General features: G+C 65.7%; 3 protein-coding genes across 5 annotated transcripts; all 3 read left to right on the top strand.

The window, feature by feature from the left end:
- The first annotated feature begins 216 nt into the window (after window positions 1–216).
- SNRNP70 (small nuclear ribonucleoprotein U1 subunit 70) lies at window positions 217–7,436 on the top strand. The gene is made up of 10 exons (XM_075741511.1): window positions 217–327; window positions 873–1,030; window positions 1,129–1,191; window positions 1,568–1,622; window positions 1,712–1,776; window positions 2,138–2,200; window positions 2,286–2,367; window positions 5,882–5,983; window positions 6,100–6,187; window positions 6,726–7,436. The coding sequence occupies exons 2-10, from the start codon at window positions 884–886 to the stop codon at window positions 7,321–7,323; spliced, it is 1,263 nt and encodes a 420-aa protein (XP_075597626.1). The 5' UTR covers window positions 217–327; window positions 873–883; the 3' UTR covers window positions 7,324–7,436.
- A 763-nt stretch (window positions 7,437–8,199) lies between these two features.
- On the top strand, window positions 8,200–12,357 carry LIN7B (lin-7 cell polarity scaffold B). 3 transcript variants are annotated; one of them, XM_075741515.1, is made up of 6 exons: window positions 8,200–8,280; window positions 8,530–8,648; window positions 9,276–9,347; window positions 10,252–10,461; window positions 11,647–11,789; window positions 12,220–12,357. In XM_075741515.1, exons 1-6 carry the CDS (start codon window positions 8,241–8,243, stop codon window positions 12,239–12,241), a joined length of 606 nt encoding a protein of 201 aa, XP_075597630.1. In that variant the 5' UTR covers window positions 8,200–8,240; the 3' UTR covers window positions 12,242–12,357. The 3 variants fall into 3 exon arrangements, with proteins under 3 accessions (XP_075597630.1, XP_075597629.1, XP_075597631.1); XM_075741514.1 differs by having other exon boundaries at window positions 11,629–11,789; XM_075741516.1 differs by lacking the exon at window positions 11,647–11,789.
- Window positions 12,358–15,698: 3,341 nt separating this feature from the next.
- Window positions 15,699–21,704, top strand: LOC142599744 (liprin-alpha-3-like; the record flags this gene model as incomplete). The annotated part of the gene is made up of 12 exons (XM_075741512.1): window positions 15,699–15,935; window positions 16,729–16,830; window positions 17,481–17,645; window positions 18,131–18,205; window positions 18,477–18,551; window positions 18,971–19,171; window positions 19,623–19,769; window positions 20,007–20,141; window positions 20,463–20,546; window positions 20,946–21,077; window positions 21,473–21,535; window positions 21,625–21,704. Coding segments are annotated over exons 1-12 (1,490 nt in total), but the record flags the coding sequence as incomplete, so codon positions are not given.
- Window positions 21,705–21,883: the final 179 nt, after the last annotated feature.

Genomic DNA, 21,883 nt, shown 5'->3' with positions numbered 1-21,883 from the left:
GCGGGGGGGTGTGTGTGTGTGTGTTTGTGTGTGTGTCCGTCCTCGGTTGCTAGGACACCACAGGCCCGCTGTCCTGGTTGCTATGGCGGCGTCACCTCCCCCGTTGCTATGGCGGGGACGGGGGCGTGGCCTCCCCGTTGCTATGGCGGGGACTCTTCCCCCCCCTCCCGCCCCACTGGCGGAGGGATCTACGGCGTGACGTCAGGCTCCGCCCCTTCCCCTTCGCAGCGAGTTCCGGCTCCCGCCGTCGTCTTGCGCTCGCGCATGCGCAGACGCGTTCGGAGCGGCCAGGCCGGAGCGGGCGGAGGGAGCGCGAGCGCCCGGGGGGTCCGTGGTGGGGGGGCGGGGGGGTCACGTGGGGGGGCGGAGGGGTGGGGGGGAGGGGGGGAGGGAGAGGAGGGACAGGGAGAGGGACCGGGACCGGGACCGGGGGGGGAGGAGGAGGAGGAGGAGGAGGAGGAGGAGGAAGGGCCCGGTGAGGGGAAGGGCCCCGATGTGGGCCTGGGACGGCGGGGGGGGGGGGTTATGGAGGCCGGGGGGGGTCGGTGTGGGGCTGAGGGGGTTCTGGGGGCTGAGGGGGTCCGGGGGGGGGGTAAGTGTGGGCCTGGGGGGGGGTTCCTGGGGGCTGAGGGGGTCCGGGGGGGGGGTAAGTGTGGGCCTGGGGGGGGTTCCTGGGGGCTGAGGGGGTCCGGGGGGGGTCATGGGGGCTGGAGGGGGTTGGTGAGGGGCTGAAGGGGTCCTGGGCCGGGGGGGTAGTTGTGGGGCTTGGGAGGTTCAGGGATCCCCTGTGGGGCTTCCGGCAAGGAAGGGGGTGTCTGTGAGGTGGGGGGCTTATGGGAGTACTCACCCCCCCGCCTGTTTTCCCCCCCCAGACTGCCCCAAGATGACGCAGTTCCTGCCCCCCAACCTGCTGGCGCTCTTCGCCCCCCGGGACCCCATCCCCTACCTGCCCCCCCTGGAGAAGCTGCCCCACGAGAAGCACCACAACCAGCCCTACAGCGGCATCGCGCCCTACATCCGCGAGTTTGAGGTGCCTCCCCCCCTCCCTGTGACCCCCCTGAAATCCCTGCACCCCCCTAAATGCCCCCAGAACCCCCTGTCTCACACTGCCCCCCCATCTCCCCACAGGACCCCCGGGACGCACCCCCACCCACCCGTGCTGAGACACGGGAGGAGCGCATGGAGCGGAAGGTACGTCTGGACCCCCATCCCCAAAAAACTGGGGTGCAGCCCCCACCCCTGCCGTGGGGTGTAGGCCCTCCCTATGAGGCTGGGTTGTTGGGGGGGTCCTCAAAACTGGCAGTGTGTGGAGGGATTTGGGGAGGGCTGGAGGGTGGCCATGGGGCATGTGGGTGCTGTGGGGTGGCTGTGGGTGCCCCCCAAATCTTGGCAGCTTCTCCCCGATGCAGGGGCACCGGGCCAACCTCTCCTCTCACCAACCCCCCCCCCCCCGGTTCTAGGGGATCACCCTGGGTTTTCGGGGCCTTCTGTGGATGTTTGAGGCCCCCCCTGGATTTTGGGGACTCCCCTGAGGTCACCCTCCCTCCCACCTTTGTCCCCCCAACAGCGGCGGGAAAAGATTGAGCGAAGGCAGCAAGAAGTTGAGACCGAGCTCAAGATGTGTAAGTTGGGGGGGGCTCCTGTGGGGGCTGGGGGAGGATCACCCCTTTTCCTCTGACCCCCCTTTGTCCTTCCCCCCCTCCCCCCCCAGGGGACCCCCACAACGACCCCAACGCCCAAGGAGACGCCTTCAAAACCCTCTTCGTGGCCAGAGTGGTGAGTGTTGGGGCTGAGGTGGGGGTGGGCTGGGGGCCCCAATCCTTGTGGGTCTTCTTCCAGTCCTTGAGGTCCCTCATAATCCTTGGGATCCCCCCTAATCTGGGGGGAGTCTTTGCAATCCTTGGGGGTCCCCTATGATCTGTGGGGGTTCCTCCAATCCTTGGGGTCCTCCCTAATCCTTGGGGGTCTCTCTCCAGTCTGTGGGGTCCTCCCTAATCTGGGGGGATCCTCCCAATCCTTGGGGCCTGCCCTAATTGGTGGGGTCTCCCCCCAATCCGTGGGTCTCCCCCCAATCCATGTGACACACATCTGCCCCCCCAATTTGGGGACACCCGCCCACACTTCTTCCCCCCGGCAGAACTACGACACGACAGAGTCGAAGCTGCGACGCGAATTTGAGGTCTACGGCCCCATCAAGCGGGTGAGTACGGGGAGGGGTTATCCTCCTAAACAACACCTGTTATCGGGGTGACGCCTGACGCCTGTTTCTACACCTGTTTTTTTAGATCTACATGGTGTACAACAAGCGCTCCGGGAAACCCCGCGGTTATGCCTTCATCGAGTATGAGCACGAGCGGGATATGCACTGTGAGTACCCCCCGCCGCAACACCCTTTTCCCTCTTACAACCGCATGTCCAACCTCTTAACCGCAACCGTGCGTTCCCTGGGTCCCTCTGGGGCCCGCACTCCGCAGGTAAGTACAGCCAGTGGGGAGAACGTACAGGCGGCCGAGGCTACGGGTGGCTAAGCTATAGGTGGCCAAGGCTACAGGCGACCAAGCTATAGGTGGCCAAGGCTACTGGCAGCCAAGGCTACAGGTGTCCAAGCTATAGGCAGGCAAGGCTACAGGTGGTGGCCAAGGCTACCAGCGGCTAAGCTACAGGTGGCCGGAGCTACAGGCAACTGAGGCTGTAGGCGGCTAAGCTGTAGGCGGCTGGGGTTACAGGCAGCCAAGACTACTGGCGGCTAAGCTATAGGCAACCGAGGCTACAGGTGGTGGCTGAGGTTACAGGTGGCCAAGCTATAGGTAACCAAAGCTATGAGCAGTTGACCAAGCTGCAGGTGTTGGCCAAGGCTACAGGCAGCCAAGGCTACTGGTGGTTAAGCTATAGGCAGGCAAGGCTACAGGCAGTTGGGGCTACAGGCGTCGAAGGTATAGGCAGGCAAGGCTACAGGCGGTTGTTGGGGCTATAGGCGACCAAGACTATAGGCAAGTAAGCTACAGGCGGCTGAGGCTACAGGTGGCAAAGGCTATAAGCAATTAAGGCTATGGGTGGTGAAGCTATAGGTGGCCAAAGGCCACAGGTGGCCAAGGTGGCGGTGGTTGACCAACTACAGGTATCAGCTGAGGCTGTAGGCAGTTGGGCTACCAGCAGCCAAGCTACTGTCGAGCAAGCCTACAGGCAGCCAGACTACTGGAAGCCAAGGCCGCAGGCAGCCAGGCTACAGGTGGTGACCAAGCTGCAGGCAGCCGAGGCTACAGGCATTGGCCAAGTCACAGGGGGTGGCCAAGGCTACTGGGAGCCAAGGCCACAGGTGGCGGACAGGCTACAGATGGCTGAGGCTATGGGCAGCCAATGCTACTGGTGGCAGCCAAGGCTCCAGGCAGCAAGCCTACAGGCGGCCAAGGCTACTCACAGCCAAACTACAGGCAGTCAAGGCTACAGGCAGTGGCAAAACTATAGGTAGCCATGGCTACAGCTGGCCAAGCTATAGGTGGCCAAACTACAGGTACTGGCCAAGGCTAATGTCAGCCAAACTACAGGTGGCAGCCAAGGCTACAGGCGGCGAGGCTTCAGGCAGCCAAACTACAGGCGGTGGCTGAGGCTACAGTCAGCCAAGCTACAGTTAGCCAAGCTTGCAGGCAGCCAAACTACAGGCGATGACCAAGGCTACCAGCAACAAAGGTTACAGGCAATAAAGGCTACAGGCAGCCAAGGCTACTGGTGGCCAAACTACAGGCAGCCAAAGGCAAAACGGTCAGCCAACCTACAGTCGGAGGGTTGGGAAGCGCCGCTCTCTCCCCTCGCCCCCTTTCCGGGAGGGCAAAACTTGGGGGGGGACACAAAACAACAAACAACCAAACCAACAACCCACCCCCAAAAAACCACCCCTCAAATCGCTGCGTTACCGGGTTGTACGTCCCGTTCTAGATACCGGCGGCGGACGGGGTTGTTAACCGACGTGTTAAACCGGTGTGTGCGGGTGCGTGTGGTGCGTGCGGGGGGACGCCTGTTGCCGGCCGGGGTTGTATTAACACTGTTTTATTGTCACTGCAGCCACCTTTCTGATGGCTTTTGCCACTGCTGGCTTGCAGCTGATCCTAGTGCTCCCCCTTCCAACACCTCAGTGTATGGTTGGTATAAGGGTTTGTATCTTGGTAAGACACGTTTGTAAAAAAAACCCCCCCCAAACACCCAAAATATCGCCGGAAAGAGGGTGAGGAGGGGTTGGGGGAGGGGGGGGTCTTTGGAGCCCCCCCCCCCCGCCAAATCTCCCCTCTCCTTTTTTTTCCGTGGGCAGGAGAGGAGTTAATTTGGGGGATGGGGGGGTGGGGGGTGGAGATGCACCGGTCGCATCCCGGCTGAGCCGGGGTGAGGAAGGTGGCATTGACCCCCCCCAGTGTGATACACACACACCCCCCCTCAATTTACCGACCCCCCCTTTATTTTTTTGGGGAGGGGGGGCTCCTCTTAGCGCCCCCCACCCCATTTTACTTGCGGGCAGGTAGGCAGGGACCGAATCCCTGCTGGATTTTCCGCCCCCCCTTTCCCTGCACGGTCACGGCCTCAGTCTCCGCTGAGGTGGGGACGCGTGACCCCCCCACTTTTTTTGGGGAGGGGGCCCTAAGGGAGCCCCCCCACCCCTTAAAGTGGGGGGGGGGGGCAACAAAGCAGGACACCCCCCCCCCCCCAAGGCTGGCTGAGGAGGAGGAAGGAGGGAGGGGGCTGCAAGCACCCCCCCATGTGGGTCCCAGGGTGAGGGGGTGCCCATGGCACCCCCCCCCCCAAAAAAAAAAAAGATTCGGGACCCCCCCCCCCCATGATCCTGGATGTTTGTGTAGGGTCTACAGCATTGCTCGGGGGGGGAAGGCCCCATAGTGGGGGGGTTGGGGTTTTTTTTTGGGGGTGGAGGGGGGCTGAGCCCCCCCAGGGAAATGACACCCCCCCCGGTCCCAGCGACCGTGGGGTGATGGTGGGAGGGGGGCACGTACGGGGGAAAAAGGGGTGTTGTTTTTTTTGGGGGGGGCTGGGGGGGCACGCAGCCCCCTTTACCCACCTTTGGGTGGGGGAGGATGTGGGGTGGGGGTCCCCGGTGGGGGGGGTGCGGTGGGGGGGGTTGGGGGGTGTGCTGGGGGGGGTGTGCTGAGGTAGGACGGGTCTCAGGTAAGGCCCCAGCGCCTGTCCAGGACCAGCATCTTCCGGAAGGGGCCCCCCCCCCCCGACCGAGGGGGGGACGACACACGGACCCGCTCCCCCACCGCTCACCCCAGGACTTGTATGGGAGAGTTTTTTTGGGGGGGGGGGGGGGGATTTTTTGGGGGGTGAAGGGGGCATGGGGGGGGGTCATAGGTTGGGGGGGGGAGGCGCGTCCACCTGATGGTGCTTCGTAGGGGGGCTTGGGTGCCCCGAACCATGGTGGATGCCCCCCCCCCCACCCCCACGGGTGGTGGGGGTTGAGTGTGTTGGGGGGGGCACGCAGGTAAGGCAACAATCAGGGTGCCCCTCCCCAAAATCAGGCGGGGAGGGTGGGGTGTCAATCTGCAGGTTGGAGGGGTTCCCCCCCCCCCCAAATTGCGTGGCATGGGGCTGGGGGGGGTGTGACACAAATTCTGGGGGGGTCACCGCAGTCCCTAACCTGCCTTTCCTTTGCAGCCGTGTATTTTTTGGGGGGGCGGTGTGTGTGTATGTGTGCGCGCACCCCACTGTGCCCCCCCTCCTCTAGCCAGGGCAGCCGCAGCCCTGGGTGCTCTTGGGGGTGGGGTGGGTGTATTTTTGGGGGGCTGGGTGGGGGGGGCGGGCTGACCTGGCCCCGCTGTCACTAACGCCATCCCTGTCGTCGTCCCCCACCCCGCGTGTGTCCCCCCCCCGTCTCTTACAGCCGCCTACAAACACGCGGACGGGAAGAAGATCGACGGCCGCCGGGTGTTGGTGGATGTGGAGCGGGGGCGGACGGTGAAGGGGTGGCGTCCCCGGCGCTTGGGTAAGACGCACACCACACCTCCCCCCCCCCCCCCCCCAAAAGAAGGGGGGAATGGGGAAGAAATTTTGGGGGTCCCCCTAACTCCCCCCCTTGCCCTGTTTTCCCATCTCACACAGGGGGCGGTTTGGGGGGCACCCGGCGAGGCGGCGCTGACGTCAACATCCGACACTCGGGGAGGGACGACACCTCCCGCTACGACGAGCGGTGAGTGGTTTATTGGGGGGGACACGACATGGGGGGGGGGTGTCACCCGGCATCATGGCCACCCCGTGCCCCCCAAAAGGACCCTGTGGGGTATGGGGGGAGTGGGGTGGTGTCCCCTGGGTCACCTTTGGGACTCCTGGGGGGTTCAGTGTCCCCAATGTCGCCCTTAGGACACCCAGGACAGGTTAGGGTCCCCCTGTGTCACCCTTGGGACATGCTGGGGGGTTCAGCATCCCCTGTGTCACCCACGGGACCCTCAGGACAGGTCAGGGTCCCCCTGTGTCACATCAGGGCCCCCCTGGGGTGACTTAGGGTCCCCCCTGTCACCCTTGGGACACCCAGGACACATCAAGGTCCCCCATGTCACCTTTGGGACCCTCTGGGGTGACTTGGGATCCCCCTGTGTCACCTTTGGGACCCCCTGGGGGGTTCAGCATCCCCCATGTCACCCTTGGGACCCCCAGGACAGCTCAGGGTCCCCCCTGTGTCACCCTTGGGACCCCCTGGGGTGACTTGGGGTCCTGCTGTGTCACCTCAGGGACCGGGAACGGGAACGTGAACGGGAACGCCGGGAACGCTCCCGGGAACGGGACCGTCGTCGCTCGCGCTCGCGGGAACGTCGTCGTCGGACGCGGAGCCGGGAAAAAGAAGAACGCGAACGGAAACGGGGCGGAAGTCGCGACCGGAGCAAAGAGCGGGATCGGAAACGCCGCAGCCGCTCTCGCGATCGGAAACGGGATCGCGATCGGGATCGCGATAAAAAGGACGAAGGTCCCGAATCCCTGGAGCCCCCCGATGAGTTGGGGGGTGCCGCTGATTCCGGCCCCCCGGACGGTTTGGGATCGAAAGGAGAAATGGAAGATAAAAGCCGGGATAGAGATCGGGAACGTCGTCGCAGCCATCGGGAACGGGATCGACGTCGTGATAGGGATCGTGATCGCGATCGGCCGGATCGGGAACACAAACGGGAACGGGAACGATCGGAACGACGGGACGAGCGGCCCCCCGGCCCCGAGGGGGGGGATTCCCTGGGGGAATCTGCTTCCGACCTCTTTCTCCAGCCCGAAGCCCTGCCGGCCCCTGATGGCTACCTGGGGGCTGAGAATGGCTACCTGCTGGAGCCCCCCCTGGAATGAGGGCACCCCAAATTGGGGGCACCCCAAATTCCTTCCCATCAGCCTGCTTTTTGCGCGCCCCCCCCCCCCCCTTTTTTTTTTCCCCCTCTGGCAATAAAGGTGTTTTAATGGAAGGATGTGGTTTTTGGGGGGGCTTTGTGGGGAACTCCAAATTGGGGGGGACATGACACCCTGCTTTGGGGTAGCAGGGGAATTACACCCCAAAATTGTCCCCCCCAATTTTGGGGGGATTTTTTTGTGATTTGGAGGCCCCCAAATGGGTACACCCCCTCAAATTAGGGGGGCTCTTCCTTTGGGATGGGTGGCTCTCTGGCAGCAAAAGGGGTGCCCCCCCAATTTTGGGGGGTCTTTTTCCCTGGCATGAGGGGTTTTCTGCCCCCGAAATGGTGTGTTTGCCCCCCCTGTTGTGGGGTCTTCCCCCCCCCAATTTTGGAGCTTTTCTACCTCTCTCCCACAGTTGGGGTCCCCCAGGATTTGCTTCCCCCCCCCAATTCAGGGTTCCCCCCCTGCAGATTTGAGATCCTTCCAATTTGCCACCCACCCCATTTTGGGGGTCTTCCCCCCCCCAGATTTGGGGTCTCCCGCAGTTTTGCCCCCCCCCCCCCCCCCGGTTGTGAGATCCCCCCGATTTAGGAACCTCCCAACGTTTGCTGCCCCCCCCCCCCCCCCCCGATTACCCCCCGCCTTGATTTTGGGGTGTCTCCCGCAGATTTAGGGTCTCCCCAAGATTCTGCCCCCCCTCAAGATTTGGGGTCTCCCCGTATTCCCCCGCTCGGATTTGGGGGGGTCCCCCCCAGTGCACGCACACGGGGGGGGGGGGATGCGCATGCGCACGGCCCGGCTCTCGGTGTTCCCCCCCCCCCCCCCCCGCGGAGCCGCGCGCGCCGGGGGGCGGGGCGTGGCGGGCGCGCGCGAAAATGGCAGCGCTGAGCGGGGACCCGCTGGGGCTGGAGCGGGGTACGGGGGGGCCGGGGGGGGAAAGGGGGGGGAAGGGGATGGGGGGTGCATGGAGGAGGGGCTGCTGCGGGGAAGTGGTGCGGGGCGGAGGGGTGCGGTAGGGGGGGGATGGGGGGGCAAAAGGGGGGGCAGTGGGGGGGTGCAAGGGGGGATTTTGTGCTATGGGGGGGGTGTGGGGTGCAGGGGTGACACGGGGGGAGGGGAGGGGGTGGGGGGGGTGTGTGTCCCCCTCCTTGACACCCCCCCCAGATGTGGCACGGGCAGTGGAGCTGCTGGAGCGGCTGCAGCGGAGCGGGGAGCTGCCCCCCCAAAAGCTGCAGGCGCTGCAGAGGGTCCTGCAGAGCAAGTTCTGCTCCGCCATCCGTGAGGTGAGGAAACGGGGGGACTCCCGGGGCACCCCAGCATCCCACAGGGCCCCCTGGACCCCTCATATCCCCCCTAACCCCAGTATCCCCCCAGGGCTCCCCAATAATCCCCCAACATCCCCACAGGTCCCCCCAATGTCCTGCAGGACCCTCAACATCCCCCCAGGGCCTCCCAGCATCCTGCTGGACCCCCAATATCCCTGCAGGGCCCCGCAGTATCCCCCAGGACCCCCAAAATTCCCCCAGGGCCCCCCAGCATACTCCCACCCCCTCAATATCCCCCCCAGCACCCCAATATCTCCCGAAGCCCCCCCAGTATCACTTCAGTATCTCCCATAGGCTCCCAGGGCCCCCTGGTATCCCCCCAAGACTCCCCAAAATGCCTCCAAACCCCCAATATCCCCCCAGGGACGCCCAAAATACCCCCTTGACCCCCTATACCACCCAAAGGGCCCCCCAATATCACCCCCCCGAGCCATCCCTGCCCACCACCCCCGAGCCCCCCAGTAATCCCCTGGGACCCCCAAACCCCCCCATTCCCCCTGAGGTCCCCCCAGTCCTCACCAGCAGCCCCTTGGGGGGGCTGACCCTTGATCTCTGGGTCCCACCAAAAACGGGGTCCCCCCCCAGGTCTACGAGCAGCTCTACGACACCCTGGACATCGCCGGCAGCCCCGAGATCCGGGCTCACGCCACCGCCAAGGTACCCCAAAAATCCCCCCAGCACCCCCAACCCCCCGGGACCCCCAAACTCCCCAAGATCCCCCCCATAACCTCCCTGGGAACCCCAAAATCCCCCCCCCTCCGGCACCCCCAACCCCCCAGAACCTTCAAACTCCCCAAGATCCCCCCCCCATAACCTCCCCAGGGATCCCAAAATCCCCCCTGGCAACCCCAAACTCCCTGGGACCCCCCCAAAACCCTCCCCCGGGTCCCCCAAACACCTTGGGACCCTCCCCAAGGCTCCCCACTCCCCACCCGGGACCCCAATACCCCCCTCGGAGACCCTGAACTCCCCCCCCAGACCCCAATAACCCCCCCTGGGACCCCAGTATCCCCCCCAGACCCCAATACCCCCCTTGGGCACCCCAATCCCCCCTGGGCCCCCCCCCCCCCCGGCCTAGGGCTGTCCCCGTCTCTCGCCTGCAGTGTCGTGTCCCCCCCCCCGCCCCCGTGTCCATCTGTCCTCTCCTTGTGTCCGTCTGTGCCCCTCCCCCCCGCCATGTCTGTCTGTCCCCCCCACGGTGGCCGTCTGCTGTCCCCAAAGCTGGCTGGACCCTGTCCCTGTCCTCGTGTCCCCCCCGTCCCCCATGTCCCCCCCATGTCCCCCTGTATGCCCCCCATCCCCTGTCATCCCCCGTTGTGTCCCTGTGTGACCCCAGGGGACGGAGTCCCCCCTGTCCCTGTATTGCCCCACGTCCCCCACGTCCCCCGTGTCCCCCCGTGTCCCCCCCAGTGTCCCCCCCATGTCCCGCACGTGTCCTTATGTCCCCCCATGTCCTCATATGTCCCCCCATCCCCCATGTCCCCCATGTCCCCCATATCCCCCTGCACCCCCCAATGTCCCCAACACCCCCTCACCCCCCACATCACACCCCCACCCCCAGGCGACGGTAGCCGCCTTTGCGGCCAGCGAGGGTCACGCTCACCCGCGGGTGGTGGAGCTCCCCAAAACGGAGGAGGGGCTGGGCTTCAACATCATGGGGGGCAAAGAGCAGAACTCCCCCATCTACATCTCCCGTGTCATCCCGGGGGGGGTGGCCGACCGCCACGGGGGGCTCAAACGGGGGGACCAGCTCCTCAGCGTCAATGGCGTGGTGAGTCTTGGGGGGGGGGCGGCTGGGGGGCTGGAGGGGGTTTGGAGGGGCTACAGGGGAGTTTTGGGGGAGTTTGGGGGGGCTCTAGGGGGTTTGGAGGGGCTACAGGGGGGTTTGAGGGGGGTTTTTTGGGCCTGGAAGGGGTTCCCCTCTTACAGGGGAGTTTGGGGGGGCTACAGGGGAGTTTTGGGGGGGTTTAGGGGGGCTGGAGGGTGTTTGCAGGGGCTACAGGGGAGTTTGAGGGGGGTTTGGGGGGGCTACAGGGGAGTTTTTGGGGGGGTTGAGGGGCTGGAGGGGGTTTGGGGGGGCTACAGGGGGGTTATGTGGGGCTGGAGGGGGTTTGGGGGGGCTACAGGGGAGTTTTGGATGGGTTATGGGGTTTGGGGGGGCTATGGCAGGTTAAAGGGGGACTGGAAGGGTCTTGGGGGGTTGAGGAGGTTTGGGGGGGGCTATGGAGGATTATAGGGGGCTGGGGGGATTTGAGGGAGCTTTGGGGGACCTGGAGAGGGTTTGGGGGGGACTGGGGGGGGGCTGGAGTGGAGTTTGAGGGGGATTTGGGGGGGTTTTGGTGGGAGCAGTGCAGTTTTTGGGGGTGCAGCACAGGTTTTGCAGGGCGTAGGGCTGCCCCACAGGGGTTTGGGGGTCTGTGTAGGATTTTGGGGTGTCAGAGCAGGTTTTTGGGGTGCAGCACAGTGGTTTAGGGATCAGTACCCATTTTGGGGGTGCAGCAGAGGGTTTTTTTTTGGGGGGGTGGGCAGCACAGGGTTTGCGTGGTGTAGGGACAGCGCAGCAGAGGGTTTTGGGGTGCCAGAGCAGGTTTTTGGGGGTTCAGCACCAATTTTCGGGTGCAGAGTGAGGTGCTGGGGTGCAACACAGAGTTTGCAGAGCAGCATGGGGTGCAGGGATGCAGTGGAGGATTTTGGGGGGGGTGTGTCTGAGGGCAGGTTTTTGGGGCACGCTTCAAGCTTTTGGGGTTCCACAGTGATTTTTTGGGGGGGGGGCACAGCAGAGGCTTTTGGGGGCGCAGGGATGCAGTGGAGGCTTTGGAGGGGATCGCTCTGGGTTTTGGGGGGGTGGTGGGGGAGGTAGTGGTGTGTGTTTGGTTGGGTCAGGTTTTGGGGAATTGGGGGGGTCGGTGGTGGTTTTGGGGTGCTGACGGGGTGCCAGAGCGTGGAGGGGGAGCAGCACGAGCGGGCGGTGGAGCTGCTGAAGGCGGCGCAGGGCTCGGTGAAGCTGGTGGTGCGCTACACCCCCCGCGTGCTGGAGGAGATGGAGGCGCGCTTCGAGAAGCTGCGCACCGCCCGCCGCCGCCAGCACAACAGCTACTCGTGAGCACCCCAAAAAAACATGACAGCCTGCGCCACCCCCCCCGAAAAACCCAAAACCCAATGATAAACCCAAACCTGCCCCTGCGCCCCCAAAAAAAACCCCAATGACAAACCCACCCCTGCACCCCCAAAGTCCTGTGCCCCCCCAAAAAACCCCAATGACAAACCCAAACCCGCCCCTGCCCCCCCAAATCCTTCCAGCCCCCAAATCCCACACCTCAACCTCCCCCTGCACCCCAAAATCTCTGCACCCCCCAAAAAATCCTGAAACCCTCAAATCCCTGCGCCCCCCCAAAAAAAACCCCAACCCCCCCCAAACCTGCCTGAGCCCCCCACCCAAAACCCCTCTCAACACCCCAAAACCTGCCCCTGCCCCCCCAGATTTGCCTGACGCCCTCCCCACTGACTTCCCCCCAATTTCACCCCACAGGTCGCTGGAATCGAGGGGGTAGAGCCCCTCCCCCGGACCCCCCCTCTGTATATTTGGATTATTTATGGGGTGCAGCCCCCCCCTGTACAGTATTTATTGGCCCCTATTTAAAGCTTGATGTGACCAACGTGTGCGTCATGCATGTGTCACGTGTGTGTCTTAATCCCCGCCCCCCCCATGGTGGGGGAGGGGGCGTGGGTCCTGTGTTGGGGGTGTGTGTGTGTGTGCACACGCGTGTGGGGGATGCGTGGCCGTAACTATGGCAACATGCTTGTGGGACGCGGAGGGGGGTGTGGGGAGACGTGTGGGGACACGCGTGGAGGAGGCGTATGGGGGGGTGGGGGGAGGAGGGGCTTGTCTCCAGGTGATGGGGGGGCGGAGCTGTCGCCATGGTGACAGTGGGGGGGGTGGGTCTGTCTCCGTGGTGACACGCGTGGATGGGGTGGACCATTGCCATGGCAACGCGCAGGGGTGAGTGGTCCATTCTCATGGCAATGTGTGTGGAGGTGGGTGGTGGTCCCGTCTCCATGGCAACATGCGTGGATGGGCGGTCCATCTCCATGGCAACATGTGAAAGAGGGGCAGTCCTGTCTCCATGGTGACATGCTGGGGGGTTCCGTCTCCACGGTAATGGACACGGGGTGTGTGGTCTGTCTCCATGGCAACTGGCGGGGGGTGGTGGTCCTGTCTCCATGGTGACCCGTGGGTGAGTGGTCCATCTCCATGGCGACACGCATGGAGTGGGTGATCCGTCTCCATGGCAACACAGATGAATGGGGCAGTCCTGTCTCCATGGCAATGTGTGGACAAGCAATCCATCGCCATGGCAACAATGAGTCGGGTGGTCCCATCTCCATGGCGACAGGCGTGGAGAGGGTGGACCGTTTCCATGGAGACATGGAGGGGCTGTCCATCTCCATGGCAACACGCGTGGATGGGGTGGTCCATCCCCATGGCGACATGCTGGGGGGGGGGGCGGTCCATCGCCATGGCAACACGCGTGCGCGGCCGCCCCCGCCCCCCCACCCTATGACATCACCCCAACGTCAGCCCCGCCCCCCGCCGCTTCACATTGGCCGCTCGCGCCACCGCTCCCCCTCCTCCTCCCCCCCTCCCACCCTGCGCGAGGGCGGGGCCCGGGCTCCGCCGGACCTCAGGGCGCGTTCCCATTGGTCGACGCCGCCGTCCGTCAGCGCCGCTCTTAAAGGGACCGCGCAGCGTTTGAGGGCCCGGGGGGGGGGTGTTCGGTGCCGGGCGGGGGGGTGGGTGGGGTGGGGGGCCGGGCGGGCGGCGGCCACGGGGCTCGGGCGGGCCCGGGGCGCGGCGGGGGCCTGAACGGGTGCGGGGGCGGCGGGCAGCGACCCCCCCCCGGGGTCCCCTCCCCGCCGGGCCGCCTCCCTCAGCCGGAGCTGCCGCAGCGCCGCTCGCAGCCCAGGTAGGAGCCGGTCCTGAGCCCCACCGGACCCCCCCCCCCATCCCACCCCCCCAGTGCATCCTCCAGTGGATGCCCATTGCGTCCCCACTGCCCCCCCACACTGGCACCCCCCAGGCCCCATTGCACCCCCAGTGCATCCTCCAGTGCAATCCCCCGGTGCACCCCGGCACCCCTCCATCCCATCCCCCAGCGCATCTCTTCTGCACCCCATTGCACCCCAGCACCCTCCCCAGTGAACCCCCCCCAGTGCATCCCCCCCCCATTGGCACCTCCCAGGCCCCACTGCACCCCCCCATTGCACCCCCCTACACCCCATCCCATGCCCATTTCATGCCCCCATTCCACTCCAGCCCCCCCCACTGCACCCCTCCATTGCATCTTCCATCCCACCCCCACTGCACCCCCAGTCCATCTCCTCTGCGCCCCCATTCTATCCCCATTGCATCATTCATTGCACCCAAGCCCCCCCCCCACTGCACCCCTGCACCCCTTAGCAACCCCCTGCACCCTTTTTCCCCCCTCACCCCCCTACTTCCCCCCCCATCACCCCTCCTTTGCATCCCCCTCTCTTGCACCCCCAAACCCCCTCACACCCCTGGCCCTGAGGCCCTGCACCCCCATTGCACCCCCAGGCCTTTTTGCACCCCCAGACCCTACAGTACCCTCCTGCTTTGCACCCCCACCCTGTTGCCCCACTGCACCCCTCATTTTCCCTCCCCCCCATAGCACCCCCAAGCTGGCTGCCACCCCATTCCCCATCCTGGGACCCCCCCACCCCCCACCCCGCATTGCTCCCCACCTCCCTGGGACCACGCGCCTCACTGCACCCCTGATTCCCCCCCACCCACTGTACCCCACTGCACCCCTGTGCTCCACTGCACCCCCAGTCTCTTCCCCCGCCACGTGCACTCTGCCACACTGCACCCCACCGCATCCCACTGCATGTGCTGCACCCCACTGCACCCCACTGCATGTGCTGTCCCCCATTGTACCCCACTGCACCCTGCTTCACCCCACCACTGCACCCCACTGCATGTCACACTCTGCTGTGCCCCCCCCACTGCCCCCCACTGTGCCCCCCCACTGCCCCTCACTGTGCCCCCCCACTGCACCCCACTGTGCACGCCCCCCCCCGTGCCCCCCTGCTGCCTCCACCCTACATGCACTGCCCCTCCCCCCCAACCCCATCACAACCCCGGGGCCCGCACACGCGTGTGCGCCGCACGAGGACCGCGTGTTGCACGTGGGTGGCTCCCCCTCCCCTGCTTCTTCCCTGGTGAGGGGACCTGGGTGTCCGGGAACACCCCCCCCGGCGTTTTGGGGTGACCCCTGTGTTTTGGGGGGGGAGGATCCAGGCGTCCTGTGCCCCATGTGCTGATGTGCTGCCTGTCCCAGGGTGCAGGCAGGGCGACGTGCGAGGTCCTGACCCCTCCCATGTTGCAGGCAGGGTGATGCACGAGGTGCTGCCCACGCCATGTTGCAGTCAGGGGTGCAGGCAGGGTGATGTGTGAGGTGAAGCCCATCCCGTGCTGCAGGCAGGGTGCAGGCAGGATGAGGTATGAGGTGCTGCCCATGCCACGCTGCAGGCAGAGCTGCAGGCAGGGTGATGTGCAAGGTCCTGACCATCTACCCCCGATTTGTAGGCAGGGTGCAGGCAGGATGACATGTGAGGTGCTGTCCATGCCACCTTGCAGGCAGGCCCTTGCAGGCAGGATGCTGTGTGAGATGCTGCCCAGCCCATGTCACAGGCAGGGTGCAGGCAGGATGACGTGTGGGGTTAGAGGCCCTGCAGGCAGGGTGACATGCGAGGTGATGCCCACGCCACGTTGCAGGCAGGATGGTGTGCGAGGTGCTGATGTGTTGCCTGCGCCGTGCTGTGGGTAGGGTGATGTGCAAGGTGCTGACACCCCCCCCTTCGCCCCCCCAGTGCAGGCAGGGTGCAGGCAGGATGATGTGCGAGGTGTTGCCCATCCCATGTCACAGGCAGGGCGCAGGCAGGGTACTGTGTGAGGTGCTGACACCCCCCCCTTCCCCCCCTGGCGCAGGCAGGATGATGTGCGAGGTGCTGCCCACCATCAGCGAGGATGCCCGCCGGGGCTCGGGCTGCCCCGAGGAGCCGGGGCTGGAGCAGTTGATGGTGCAGATGCTGCGGGAGCGGGAGCGGCTGCTGGAGACGCTGCGGGACACCCAGGAGGGCCTGGCCACGGCCCAGCTGCGCCTGCGGGACCTGGCCCACGAGAAGGACTCGCTGCAGCGGCAGCTGGCCAGTGCCCTGCCGCAGGTGGGCGGGGCCGGGGGAGGGGCCAGAGGGGGAGGGACCTGAGGGGGAGGGGCGGGGTGGGGGCAGGGGGAGAGGGAGAGTCTGGGGCAGAGCAGGGGGAGGGGGTGTGGCTAAAGGAGGAGGGGGTGTGGCTAAAGGAGGAGGGGGTGTGGCTAAAGGAGGAGGGGGTGTGGCTAAAGGAGGAGGGGGTGTGGCTTGAGGAGGGGGTGTGGCTAAAGGAGGGGGTGTGGCTAAAGGAGGGGGTGTGGCTAAAGGAGGGGGTGTGGCTGAGGGGTGTGGCTAAAGGAGGAGGGGTGTGGCTAAAGGAGGAGGGGGTGTGGCTAAAGGAGGAGGGGTGTGGCTAAAGGAGGAGGGGTGTGGCTAAAGGAGGGGTGTGGCTGAGGAGGGGTGTGGCTGAGGAGGGGTGTGGCTAAAGGAGGGGTGTGGCTGAGGAGGGGTGTGGCTGAGGGGGGTGTGGCTAGTGGGCTGCATTAAGGGGAGGGGCATGGCTTAGTTTGGGGTGATGATATGGGTGTGGCTAATGGAGGGTGTGTCTGGTGGAGGGGCGTGGTCAGCGAGGGATGGGGTTAGTGTGCAGGGCTCGGATTGTGGAGGGGCGTGACTAACAGGGGTGGGGCGAGTGGTGGGGTGGGGTGTGGTTTGGTGTGGGTGGGGCCGGAAGGGTGGGGCATAAGGGGGCAGGGCTCGGTGGTTTGAGTGGGCAGAGTTTGGGGGAGGGTGTGGGGAGGAGAGGCTGTGGTTCCTGGGGTCCCCCGGGGTCCCCGTGTCCCCTCACGTCCTCTGGTGTCCCCAGGAATTCGCGGCGCTGACGAAGGAGCTCAACGTCTGCCGGGAGCAGCTGCTGGAGCGGGAGGAGGAGATCGCCGAGCTCAAGGCCGAGCGCAACAACACCCGGGTGAGGCCACCAACACCGCATCCCTGGGCCACCATGTCCCTGTGCTCCTGGCCCTGTGACCCCCCTGTCCCCAGCTGCTCCTGGAGCACCTCGAGTGCCCAGTGTCCCCATGTGTCCCCGTGTCCCCCCATATCCCCATGTCCCCTGGTGTCCCCACATCCCCGTGTCCCCAGCTGCTCCTGGAGCACCTCGAGTGCCCAGTGTCCCCGTGTCCCCCCATATCCCCATGTCCCCCCATGTACCCACATCCCTGTGTCCCCAGCTGCTCCTGGAGCACCTCGAGTGCCCAGTGTCCCCATGTGTCCCCATGTCCCCCCATATCCCCATGTCCCCTGGTGTCCCCACATCCCCGTGTCCCCAGCTGCTCCTGGAGCACCTCGAGTGCCCAGTGTCCCCGTGTCCCCCCATATCCCCATGTCCCCCCATGTACCCACATCCCTGTGTCCCCAGCTGCTCCTGGAGCACCTCGAGTGCCCAGTGTCCCCATGTGTCCCTGTGTCCCCCCATATCCCCATGTCCCCCCACGTCCCCACATCCCCGTGTCCCCAGCTGCTCCTGGAGCACCTCAAGTGCCTGGTGTCCCCACATGTCCCCGCATGTCCCTGTGTCCCCCCATGCCCCCCCACGTCCCCACGTCCCCATGTCCCCAGCTGCTCCTGGAGCACCTCGAGTGCCTGGTGTCCCGCCACGAGCGGTCCCTGCGGATGACGGTGGTCAAGCGCCAGGCTCAGTCCCCCGCTGGCGTCTCCTCGGAGGTCGAGGTCCTCAAAGCCCTCAAGTCCCTCTTTGAGCACCATAAGGCCCTTGATGAGAAGGTGGGTGCTGGGTGGGTGGGTCATGGGGGGTCTTGGGGTCATCTTGAGGGGCTCCCAGGGTGGTCTCAGGGGGTTCATGGGGTGATGTGGTGAGACCCGGTGGTCCCAGAGGGGACCTGGTGGTCCCCAAGGGTGTCTCAGTGGTCTCAAGTGGCTTCTGAGATGACATGATGGGACCTGGAGGTCTCCAGGGGGGTCTCAGGGGTCCCAGGGCAGGGTCTGGGGTGACCCGTGGCACTTGGGGGGTGGGACTGGGGACACCACCTTTAGAGTGACCCAAGGGGGTCCTGGTGGGACTCACAGGGGTCTGGGGCCAGTCCAGGGGGGGTCCAGGAGGTCCAAGGGGTGGTTCTGGGGAGCCTGGTGAACCCCCAGGGGGTCCTAGGGCAATCCTAGTGGGTTTGGAGGACCCTGGGGGTGTCTCAGAGGCACCCAAGGGTGCTGGGGGCCGTGGGTCACCCCTTCCCCTGCGTTGTCCCCAGCAGGTTCGGGAGCGGCTGCGGGTGGCTCTGGAGCGGGTGGCCGTCCTTGAGGAGGAGCTGGAGGTCTCCAACCAGGAGGTGGGTGACACTATGGCAGGGGTGTCCCCATGGATGGGTGGGGTGTCCCCACGGGTGGGTGCCGCCATGGGACAACGTCCCCCTTGGTGGATGTCCCCCTGGGCAGGATGTGCCCATGGAGGAGTGTCCCTGTGGGCGGGTGTCCCTGTGGATGGGCAGGGTGTGCCCATGATGAGTGTCCCTGTGGGCGGGCGTCCCCCATGACGGGCGTCCCCCATGTCGCGGTGTCCCCATGGCGGGTGACGGGGGTGACGCCCGCCACCCGTCGCAGTCCCTGTCCCTGCGGGAGCAGCTCTCCCGGCGACGCTCCGGCCTGGAGGACGCGCCCAGCGACGGAGATACCCCGGTATGAGGGGTCGGAGGTCAGGGGTCAGTGGGTGTCTCCCTGGGAGGGGGGACCCCTGGGGTAATGGGTCAGAGGTCATGGGTCAGAGGTCAGTCTCTCTGCATGTCCCCCTTGGGTTAGAGCCACCGGGGGTCACAGCTGAGGGGTCAAGGTCAGGGTCAAGGATTGGGGTTGGGTTAATGATGGGGGGTCAGGGGTCAAGGTCAGGGGTTGGGGGGTCAGTTTAACAACAGAGGCTCAGAGGTCAGGGGTCAGAGGTCGCAGTAGCACCTGAGACCTGGAGTGATATCATGGCTGGGAGGGGGTGTCAGGGTCACAATCAAGGGTCAGAGGTCGCACTCACCTACAACGCCTACCGGGGTGGGGGTGGGTGGTCAGTGTGGGGTCGGGGGTCAGAGGTCGGAGGTCACGTCCCCCAGGGCACCCCCGAGGGCCGGCGTCGCGAGGCGGAGCTGGAGGCGTCGCTGTGCCGTCAGCGCGCTGCGGCCGCGCAGCAGCGGGAGCGAGTGGCCGCCCTGTGCCGGCAGCTGGGGCGGCTGCAGGAGGAGGCGGCCGGGGCCCAGCGGGAGCTCGCCCGGGCCCAGGAGAGCGGGGCCAAGCTCCAGAGGGACCTCAAGGAGGTGGGGACACCCCAAAATGGGAGGGGGGGAGCACCCAATGGAGGGGAGGGGGCACCCCAAAATGGGAGGGGGGAGCACCCAATGGAGGGGAGGGCACCCCAAACTGGGGGGGGGGGGGGCACCCAATGGAGGGAGGGGGCAGCCAACTTGGGGGGGGGACCCTGAACTGGGGGGGGAGGCACCCAACTGGCAATGGGGGGGCACCCAGTGGGAGAATGAACCCTGAACTGGGAGCACCTGTGATCTGGGGAACACCCCAAAATGGGGACAGGCACCCCCAGACCGGGGGGCAGCCCCAACCCAGACGCTGTCCCCATCCTCACGCAGTCCCTGTGCACTCCCGTCCCCATCCTGATCCTGTCCCCATCCCGATCCTGTCCCCACCTCGTCCTGTCCCCATCCGTCCCGTTCCCGTCCCCATCCTGCGGGTCCCCTGGGACACTGGGGACAGGCGCTGGCGCAGCGGGAGGACATGGAGGAACGCATCACCACCCTGGAGAAACGCTACCTGAGCGCCCAGCGCGAGGCCACCTCCCTGCACGATGCCAACGACCGCCTGGAGAACGAGCTGGCCAGCAAGGACTCGCTCTACCGCCAGGTGGGGGGACGTCCCCAGGACCCCCACCCCAGGGCCACCACCCCGGGACCCCCATGACCCACAGCGATGTCCCTGTCCCAAAGAGCTCCATGGGGTTATGTCCCCACAGTGATGGGTTTGATGGGACAACGCTCCATCACTGAAGAGCTCCGGTGGATGATGTCCCCCGCCCCATGACCACGTCCCCCACCCCATGGCCACGTCCCCCTCCTCACAGCCACATCCCTGTCCCCACAGAGCGAGGAGAAGGGCCGACAGCTTCAGGAATGGTTGGAGGACGCCAAGGCCAAGCTCCAGCAGACCCTGCAGAAAGCTGAGACCCTGCCCGAGATCGAGGCCCAGTTGGCTCAGAGAGTGGCAGCTCTCACCAAGGTGGGTGGGTGGTCCTGGGGGCAGGGGGGAGGTAGGAGGGTTCTGGGGGGGTCTTGAGGTGGTCTTTGGGGGGCCTGAGGGTTCTTGGGGGGGGTCCTGGAGGGTTCTGAGGGGGTCTTGACGTGGTCTTGGGGCATCCTGAAGGCTTCTAGGTGGGACCTGGGGGGTTTGGGGGGGTTCTGGGGGGGCTCTTGAGTGGTCCTTGGAGGTATAGAGGAGGTATCCATCCCCATGTCCCCCCATGTCCCCCCATGTCCCCCCATGTCCCCCCATGTCCCTATCCATCCCCGTGTCCCCCTGTGCCCCCCCCCATGTCCCCAGGCTGAGGAGCGCCACGGGAACTTTGAGGAGCGCCTACGGCAGCTTGAGGCTCAACTGCAGGAGAAGAACCAGGAGCTGCAGCGGGTGAGAGATGGGGACCCCCATCTGGGGAACCCCCGGGGGTCCCCTGGGAACTGGGGGTGCCCTTGGGATTTGCGGATGCCTGCAGACTGAGGATCCCCGGAGGCTGGGGGACGGGGGGCTGCTAGAGGCAGGGGGGGTCTTGGAGTCCCTGGGGGGTTTTGGGGTGCAGGAGGAATCATTGAGGTATGTGTGGGGAAGGTCTTGGAGTTTTGGGGTCCTGGGGGTTTTGGAGGGGTTTGGGAGGGTCATTGGGCTGATGTGGGGGATGTTTTAGGGTGCAGCTCATGAGGGGTGAAAGGGGGTTGTGGTCCTTGGGAGGGGGGGCTGTGGGAAAGATGCCGGTGTCGGGGGGTGTCAGCGGGGCTCCCCTTGATGCTGGGGACACCCCCCCCCCCAAAGGCTCGTCAGCGGGAGAAGATGAACGATGAGCACAACAAGCGGCTGTCAGAGACGGTCGACCGGCTGCTCTGCGAGTCCAACGAGCGGCTCCAGCTCCACCTCAAGGAGAGGATGGGGGCTCTGGAGGAGAAGGTGGGGGGTCTGGGTGGTCCTGGGGGTGAGCTGGAGGGTCTTGGGGGGGGGGTGTGTTTCTGGGTGGTTCTGGGGGACCCTGAGGGGGTCGGGGGAGCGAGGATGTGGGCTCTGGAGGAGAAGGTGGGGGGATCTGGGGCGGGCCCTAGGGGGGTCTGGGTGGTCCTGGGGATGAGGTGGAGGGTCTTGGGGGGGTTCCTGGGTGGTTCTGGGGGGGTCTGGGGAGCGAGGATGGGGGCTGGAGGAGAAGGTGGGGACTACTGGGGGTGTCGGGAGTGTGTGTCTGGAGAGATGGGATGGGGAGTCTGGGGGTTGGGGGGGGGATCCAGGGGAGTCCCTGGATTGTCCTGGGGTTCCCCCATTCCCTGACACCCACACCCCCACACCCCCCCCAGAACTCGCTGAGTGAAGAAATTGCCAACATGAAGAAGCTGCAGGACGAGCTGCTGCTCAACAAGGTCTGGGGGGGCCCTTGGAGGGGGCGTGGGAGGGGGGACCAGGGATGTCCCCAGCACTGACACACACCCCCCCCAAAATACCCCCCCAGGAGCAGCTCCTGGCGGAGATGGAGCGGATGCAGCTGGAGCTCGACCAGCTCCGGGGGCGCCCCGTCTCCTCCTACTCCAGGTACCCCCCCCCCCCCCCCCCGAGGACCCCCTGGGACCCCCTCCCCCCCTGCCCTGGCTCCCCCCGCTCCCAAGCCCCATGGGACCCCCCCCTCCTACTGCCTTGGGGGCTCCTTTAACTGCCCCCCCTTGCTCTGCCCCCCGCCACTGCTTTGGGGACCCCCACTGCCCCAGGCCCCC

This window comes from Balearica regulorum, unplaced genomic scaffold (assembly GCF_011004875.1).
Source record: "Balearica regulorum gibbericeps isolate bBalReg1 unplaced genomic scaffold, bBalReg1.pri scaffold_108_arrow_ctg1, whole genome shotgun sequence".
In the NCBI taxonomy this organism is placed as follows: Eukaryota; Metazoa; Chordata; class Aves; order Gruiformes; family Gruidae; genus Balearica; species Balearica regulorum.
The sequence above is the reverse complement of the archived record's forward strand: the minus strand, read 5'-3'. Positions and strand labels throughout refer to the sequence as shown.